Source organism: Marmota flaviventris, chromosome 17, assembly GCF_047511675.1.
Source record: "Marmota flaviventris isolate mMarFla1 chromosome 17, mMarFla1.hap1, whole genome shotgun sequence".
In the NCBI taxonomy this organism is placed as follows: Eukaryota; Metazoa; Chordata; class Mammalia; order Rodentia; family Sciuridae; genus Marmota; species Marmota flaviventris.
Window position 1 is genome coordinate 61,126,160 of NC_092514.1, and position 8,352 is coordinate 61,134,511.

At 49.0% G+C, this 8,352-nt stretch overlaps 1 protein-coding gene across 1 annotated transcript; it reads left to right on the forward strand.

Moving 5' to 3' along the window:
* The first annotated feature begins 4,667 nt into the window (after nt 1-4,667).
* LOC139702541 (keratin, type I cuticular Ha1) lies at nt 4,668-8,027 on the forward strand. Its single transcript, XM_071603983.1, has 7 exons — nt 4,668-5,015; nt 5,204-5,286; nt 5,583-5,739; nt 6,479-6,640; nt 6,733-6,858; nt 7,025-7,245; nt 7,874-8,027. Exons 1-7 carry the CDS (start codon nt 4,668-4,670, stop codon nt 8,025-8,027), a joined length of 1,251 nt encoding a protein of 416 aa, XP_071460084.1.
* Nucleotides 8,028-8,352: the final 325 nt, after the last annotated feature.

The window sequence follows — 8,352 nt, forward strand, 5'->3', positions numbered from 1 at the left end:
TGCCATTGTTTTGGCTCATTTCCTTGAAGGAAATAAGAATGCTTCTGTTACAGGAACTATTTCTGAGAACTTGTACTATGAAGGGTGACCCAAGGAGGGGAAGTTCTGTAGTATCTCTAACTTGAAACTTGAGATCCCTGACAAATTTAATGGCCTAGAATCAGCAAAGAAGCTTAACCTACTCTCTACCCTTCCCCAAACCACTTCACTTATGAGGAAGAGAAGAGAAATAGTCTGAATCCCTTACAGATAGATGTTCATTGTTTCCACATTTACAAAGCACGTGTTATCCAATAAGCGCCGGAAAATCTTACCAGAGGCAGTCCAGACATCACAATCCCCACTGTGCAGTGGGAGAAGTTCAGGCTTAGGGAGGTGAAATGACCTCTCCAAGGCCTCACAGCCAGTGAAGGGACAGCATCAGGTACGTCTCATCCTGGTCCATTGCTCATTCCCTGTACCCAGCTGTTAAGGTCTTTGGCAAAGGGACATCTGGATCAAATGCCACATCCATCCACTCTCACACACTGGGATAGACTGCACAGGGCGAGGCATTCCAGGGTCTGGGATCTCCCTGAGGATAATCTCCCAGGGCTTCTCTCATCCTCCAATGCCCTCTCCACCCAAACTCCACATTGCAGGCTCAGCTTCTGGCCTTTGGCCACTTCTGGCCTTCCCTCAGCTGAGACTTCCCCTTTATGCTGGTTATTGCACCCAGATCACCCCTGCCTCCCTTTCCCTCCCTTCCTCCTGGATCTTGGACACCTCTGCAGCCTCCTGCCAGTCACACCAGCAGATCCGGGTGCTGCTTCCGTTTGCCTCCACCTGTCTTATTCCCTTTTCCACTTCCTGTTTCGCATGTGCTTGACTTAGATGGTCACTGCTTTCTCTGCCCCACACCACCCCCCTGGAATGGTTTCTCACTTGTCCCTGCCAAAAGCTTCGGTCCCTTCTTAAAAGATTACCTATGGGACAGCCACAGGGCTGATGTGAGGCCATCACCCCTGCCCAGCCTGTGGTCTCCAAGGCAACAAGAACCAAACATCAAAATAACCAATTCCTAGGACTGAGTGAAGACAAGATTCTTCAAGGGATTAGGATTCTAATGAAAGCAGTTCTTTGAGCCCTACCTATGAATCACCTAGTCAGTGAAGCACAAATAAATCTCTTTTGAGAAACTGGTAAATAATGTGAAGTGGCTTCCTCTCTTCACCCTATGGAAGATAATCATGGACAGGATTGAAGTGGCCTGACTGGAGCTTGGGGCAGGAGCAGGGGTGAGAAGTAGGGTGCAGAGAATAGAGGAAAGAAACTTTAGGGGGTAAAGGGCCCTATTATGTGTATCCACCTGCTCAACAGGTCAGAGCTCCTGGGGGGGGCGTACCCAACTCATACCATTTCCTGTCCCTGGGATTGTATCAAACACAATGCTGCCCTTAATATCATGTGTGCCATTTTCTAATTATGTTAGATAAAACATATTTCCAAATGTCCATTTCACATCTTTCAAATAACTCATCCTCTTACCTTCTTCCCATTTCTCATTTATTTTTGGAACTCACATTTGCCCGAATTGTTCATAAACAGATAATCCTTTACCAGAAATAGGATTCTTCTGTTTTGGTTTAGTTCTGTGTCCAGCATACAGAAGATATCTAATAAATGTATTTTGAATTAAACTGAGCTAGATAAAGAAATGTGGGTTTGACTATCCATTGACAGCTCAGTTTTTCTTGGGATGAGTAAAATTTGCAAATATTCCAATTTGGAAATCAAGAAAGTACATAAAGTCCACTCTTAAGCTGTGTGAATTTTTGGAGACCTTACAACCCAGGCGAGTCCCATTTCCCCTACTAATTCAAGAAGCAAATTCACTCAAGCCTTTCTATATTTTGCAAATTCTGCAAGAAAGATGTGAGATTGACAAGAGACAGACAGCAGCCTTGTGTTTACTCACCAGCTGGTCTGTCTGCGGCTTCCATTCAGAATTCTTGTGCCATTTCACCTTCTGCAGGGCAGCCAACAGGGAAAGGAAGCATCTCTAAGTCAGAGTGGCAGGCAACTGGGGTCATCTGTTTCTCCCTGCAGCTTTGGTGTGGCTGCCGGTTGGCCATGACCCAGAGCCAGTGTAGGTCTGACTATTTCAGTCCTTTCTTCTTTCTCCTCTCCATACTCCTGGCTCATTCAGGAATACATGGTGTTGCTCCTTTTTGACCTTGCATTGCCTGGGCACAGACAGTGTGGACACGTTGTCTGCCGCAAACAAATCTGTCTGGATCATGGGGATGATGCTCTGCTCTGGACACCTCAGAACAATGGTGCTTCTTTCAGAGACCTCAGAAGCTGGAGATCATCCATGATTCCTCTCCATTTCTATTCCACAGGACGTTCAGCAGGGTGGGCTGCGCCTCTCTCCACCAACTCGGCTTGCTTTGGCTACTTCTCAGCTTTGCCTTCTCCAGGTTAGCCCATCTGAAGATGGGCTTTCTGTGATAGTCCGACTCCTGAGGTTTCCTTCTTGCTTCTTTTCCTTGTGTTCTTATCCCTTTTATTAAACACACTGCTCCTTGTCTCCACATCTCTCCATTTCTCCAATCTCTCTGCATCTTCGGGAATTCTGCATTTGCTTTTTCTGCTAACCCGGTTCTTGAATCTTCTCATCCTTAGAACCTAAACATGCTCCTCTGTTATTCTCTCCTTCAAGACTCCGTGAAGCAATCCTGGCCGATCCGTGGATAAGACCAAAGAGGTTGCAGGACATTGCTGGCATTTAGTCTCCGCTCAGGGTAAAGCCTCCCTGGGTGGGAAGAAGAGTGTTGAGAAATAGCGCCTATCAGGAGGCCAGCACTTTGGAGTAGGTTGGCAAGAGTTGGAAAGCAGGAGGCCTATGCTGGTCCCCACAGGGAGTGCTCATCTTTGGAAGCAGTCATCTTTCCATACATCCCAATCCCAGATGAAAGGAGACAGAAGCTCCCTGCTGACTGCTTCTGCCTAGCACAAAGTGTCTGTGTGATACCTGACTCCAGACCCACCTATTTCTCCCCCTTTAATTGTCTTGGAAGAAAACAAAGAAAATTTGATTTTATTACAAGTCTAGGGCTTCTTTGTGATGCCGTGGGGCTTTTCATCTGGATGGCATTATAATAAGTGGTGATAATGGTCTTGGGGAGTGTAGACGAAGGACCTTTTATCTGAGACTCAAGCTGAGCCATGAAAACTCAATGGGGAGAAAGACTCCAATAAGTCATCGTAAATGTCAGTTCTGGCTGGCCGCCAAAGCCACAGAGGAGGCTGGGATGCTGCTACCTGCAGGTGGTACCTGGAAGTGCCTGTACTTATGCAACTTGTATCTATTCCCAACTCTGACTACCTTTTCCTTGCATCTTCTGGTGGCGCCCTTCACCTCCTAAATCAATCCAAGTGACTCCAACTTGCTTTCCCAGATCCCCTACTTGTGGGGTGTCTCAGAGATGTCTCTCCTGTGTCCAGGCCTTGGATTCAGTGACATAACCACAGTCCTCCTACGGTGCTTTAACACCTTTGAATAGGTTGTGTGTAAAGCAGCAGGGCTGGAGGAAGGATGCCCAGGACAGAATTGGGCACACGTTCCTGGTATAGCCATTTCACTTAGAGAGTTGGGCAAAAGATGACAAAGTTTAACTGCAAATTTAAGTGATTTTTAATGTTCAAGCCAATGTAGACGTATTATGGAACTAGTGAAATTTTAAGATGAACTGATTTTATGCCTATGGAGGGCCCTTAGGGCTATCTCCTGACATTTCTAATATCCCCACTCGCTCTGTTCTGACACAGTGGATACCCGGTGAAAGCGTTTGATGAACACTACCTTATTGCTTTCCCATCAGCCTCCAGATACATTTCCTAGTGAGTTCAAGTGCATTTGCATGGATCTTTCAACTCGTATTTTTCATCCTTCTTTCAAAATGATCTCTTTCTCCAGAAACTTCCCTGTTCTCAAACCAATTATCAAAGCCTCAACTTATAAAATTATTTCCTCTACAATTCTCTTATGTGACAACAGGGGACATTATGTGGCACTACAAAACACAAAGCCGTTGGACCTTTTTAACCATGGTCCAAATCAATCCTAATCATTCGCCTCAAACATCCATCCCTGACTGTATGCTGCCTCATTTAAAGATCCTTCTCACAGAGCAGACAGGGAGAGAGTCTACTGCTGACAGTTAATGCCACTTCTTCCTCAAACCAATCTGTCTCTCTCTGGAAATGCTGGGTGGGCCAGGACATGAGGTTGATTATGGACCTGCAGGATCACGTGACACAAAAGAATGACATTGCATGCACCAACACCCAATTAATGAGGGCTGGACATGTGACCTCTTTGAAGATCTCCCACAGAACTCTGATTTCATGGGTGTACTGCCTGAAGAAGAGTCCTGACTTAGCAAGAAGCCCAAGTAAAGAATTTTATGGGACAAGGGACTCTTCTGAGGAAGGCAAATAACAGACTGAAGGAAAGGGCGTCTAAAACCAATGAAGAAGTACAAAGAAAAAAGACATTACATACTGTGTCCACACCCTCCGTGGAGGGGGTATAAAGGCCCATCCGGGGAAAGGAGACCCACAGCGCTGTGGCTCGCCTTGCATTCTGTCTTCAGCCGGGCACCTCGCACCCTCCCAGCACCATGCCTTACAACTGCTGCCTGTCCAACGTGAGCTGCCGCAGCAGCTGCTCCTCCCGGCCCTGCGTGCCCCACAGCTGCCATGGCTGCACCCTGCCCGGGGCCTGCAACATCCCCGCCAACGTGGGCAACTGCAACTGGTTCTGTGAGGGCTCCTTCAACGGCAGCGAGAAGGAGACCATGCAGTTCCTGAACGACCGGCTGGCCAGCTACCTGGAGAAGGTGCGCCAGCTGGAGAGGGAGAACGCGGAGCTGGAGGCCCGCATCCAGGAGCGGAACCAGCAGCAGGACCCTTTGGTGTGCCCCAGCTACCAGTCCTACTTCCGGACCATTGAGGAGCTCCAGCAGAAGGTGAGGGGGCTGGCTGTCATCTGTAAGCAAGGAAGGATGACTGTGATCCTCCATCTCGGGTAGAGAAGTGTTTCTTGCTTCTTGGCTGCCATGATTCTTACCTTCAAAATGTCTCTTTAAGCCATTCTAAAGAAGTTGGTGGTTGGGTCCTGACTTCCCATCCTCACTAAGCGATCTCTCCTCCCCAGATCCTGTGCACCAAGTCTGAGAACTCCAAGCTGGTGGTGGAGATCGACAACGCCAAGCTGGCTGCCGATGACTTCAGGACCAAGTGAGTTCACACTTGTTTCCTTTACTTCTGTTTAACCTCTCTTTAAATGGGATTTCCATAGCTTTACTGAACAACGGGTCAACCCCATTAGTTGTGCAGAGGATGGGAGGGAACCACGTAAAGGAATCACAGAAATAGAGGCCAATGGTGGGTCTCCATGGAGCCTCCAGAACTCTCTGTTTCCTGGGTCTACTCATTTCAGAAAGAGGGAAGACCAAGCCAATGAGATTACCAAGGATCGTTCTTTTGAGTCTTGAAGATCTGCCAGTTGCTGACCTGCCCCTATCCTCCTGCAGGTTTGAGACGGAGCTGTCCCTGCGGCAGCTGGTGGAGTCCGACATCAACGGCCTGCGCAGGATCCTGGACGAGCTGACCCTGTGCAAGTCTGACCTGGAGGCCCAGGTGGAGTCCCTGAAGGAGGAGCTGCTCTGCCTCAAGAGGAACCACGAAGAGGTGAGGCAAGAAATGTGAGATCAAGAAACCTGACTCAGTCTCAAGAGGGTGGCTTTAGGAATTTGGTGCAGAACCAATATAAGGCTCAGGATGTCTGTATGAATTTTGTTTGAAAAAAAAAAAGCCTTATGAGGAAAGAAGAATTGGAGAGATAAAACCTGTGCATGTCCCCAAAAAGGATACACCTTTCACTCCAACCCCCTGCACCATTTCTTTCTAGAGCATTTCCATTTGCTGGTAATTGGTCACCAAGTTGTGGAACGAGTCCTGGTATTACTGTTATTAGTGCAAAGTCATTTTTATTTCTCCCTCAAAGGCCAAACAATCAAACAAACAAAATATGACTGAGATTGTGGGTCTCCACATTTCCTAAGTCATGGTGAAGAAGGAGTGGGGACACTTTCTGTCTCTTTAGAGGGGCCATTTATTGGATATGCAATCTGAGATGGTACACCAAAGTTTTGTATTCTGGCGTCCTCACAGCCAATCTGGGAAAGTGTGCATCCTTCAGTGATATCCAAGTAAATCCTTGGGAATTCTTTTTGGAGTCAAGTCCCATAGCATGGCCACGGTGAGGAGGTGCTGGGCCACATGCAGACCATCTTGCCTAGAGCTGTCACAGACTGCTTTGCTCAGTTTTCTTTCTGAAAAAATAGACTAACAGGGCATCAACAAGCAATGCCATCTCTGAGAGTCCAATCATTGAGGACAGTAACTCTTACATTTTTTGCATCCACAGGAAGTCAACACCCTGCGCTGCCAGCTTGGAGACCGCCTCAACGTGGAGGTGGACGCTGCCCCCACTGTGGACCTGAACCAAGTGCTCAATGAGACCAGGTGTCAGTACGAGGCCCTGGTGGAGACCAACCGCAGGGAAGTGGAGGAGTGGTTCACCACCCAGGTGGGCATCCGAGCACCTGACCACTCAGGACCCAAGGCCCCAGGGCCCTTAGGGCAGGGTCTGATCCTGTCTCCTCCCCTTGGGTGTTTCAGACTGAGGAGCTGAACAAGCAGGTGGTGTCCAGCTCAGAGCAGCTTCAGTCCTACCAGGCGGAGATCATCGAGCTGAGGCGCACGGTCAACGCCCTGGAGATCGAGCTGCAGGCCCAGCACAACCTGGTGTGTATTGTTCAGACCAGCTGGTGAGCAGTGTGAAGTCGGGGAGGCAGACTCACCTGTGGGCCACACTCTCCTTAACCCTTGAAGCTGGTGACTCTGCAAGCCCATGGAGAAGCTCCTTAAAGGGGAGCAGCTCTCTGACACCCCTTTATCTTCCCCACTACAGAGGAATTCTCTAGAAAACACACTGACAGAGAGCGAGGCCCGGTATAGTTCCCAGCTGTCCCAGGTGCAGTGCATGATCACCAACGTGGAGTCCCAGCTGGCCGAGATCCGGGCTGACCTGGAGCGTCAGAACCAGGAGTACCAGGTGCTGCTGGACGTCCGGGCCCGGCTGGAGTGCGAGATCAACACGTACCGGGGCCTCCTGGAGAGCGAGGACTGCAAGTGAGTAACAGCTGGAGGTGTTTGATGAAGCCCCACTCATGAGTACACTACTCCGTGGCACTCTCCAAAGATTACCTACCTTGGGAAGGAAACCATGCCTTCATTCCAGGCATGCTCAGACAGAACCCAGAAAACACGTTATGGCCATCATTAACAACATCAAATAGTTTGGAAGCAAGAATTATTTGATGTACATATGGAAATTATACAACCAATTCTTTGTATTCTACTATGATAGTATACTTGATCACCTGATATGTGATCAATGATGTCTTACTGTCTACAATACTGTATTGCATAGAGGGGACCTCTCAATACACTATCCCATCTGGCCTTTTAATTCAACCCCTGGCCAATATTCTCCCCATTCTATATGTGACTTGCCCAAGGTCACCAGCTGGGAATGGACCAACGTGGGGTAGAAGTCAGAGTTTCAGGGTTTCTATTCAGTGCTTTTGGCGCTCTGTGATAGGGACAGCGTTAGCAATTTGATAATGTGCCGCAGTGCGAGGTAGGCCTTCTCTGTTCTAGGCCAGGCAGGGTCCTGATAGGTGTTCCACTCTTGGGGTCTCTCTGGTATGTGATTTTTACATCCCCCTCAGTTTACCTTGTCATTCTTTGTCTCTAGGCTTCCCTGCAACCCCTGCGCCACAACCAACGCGTGCGGCAAGCCCATCGGGCCGTGCGTTGCCAATCCCTGCACTCCCTGCGCGCCCCCTGCCCCTTGCACACCTTGTGTCCCGCGCTCCCGCTGTGGACCCTGCAACTCCTTCGTGCGCTAGAATCCCGCAAAGCCAAAGGGGCAAGGACACGGGCCTGGGGCTCCAGAGCGTTGACCTGGCTCTGGTTCCTTCCAGAGAAAGGGCTTGAAAACACAGTGGAAAGACTGGCGCTGCCCCAGGGAGGCACAAGAAACTCACCCAAAGCCTCCAGCCACTCCAGCCTACTCCAGACCCGCCATCAGGGTCTGTTTCTTCCTTTGCTTGCTCAGAGAACCCTCTGAAGTGCCAGCAGCCCTTCCTTGTAACCCAATAAAGGCAATTTTCACAGCAAAGCAGATGCCTTTCTCTTTGGTATGCATTCATTGCCACTGTCAGCATCAATTGG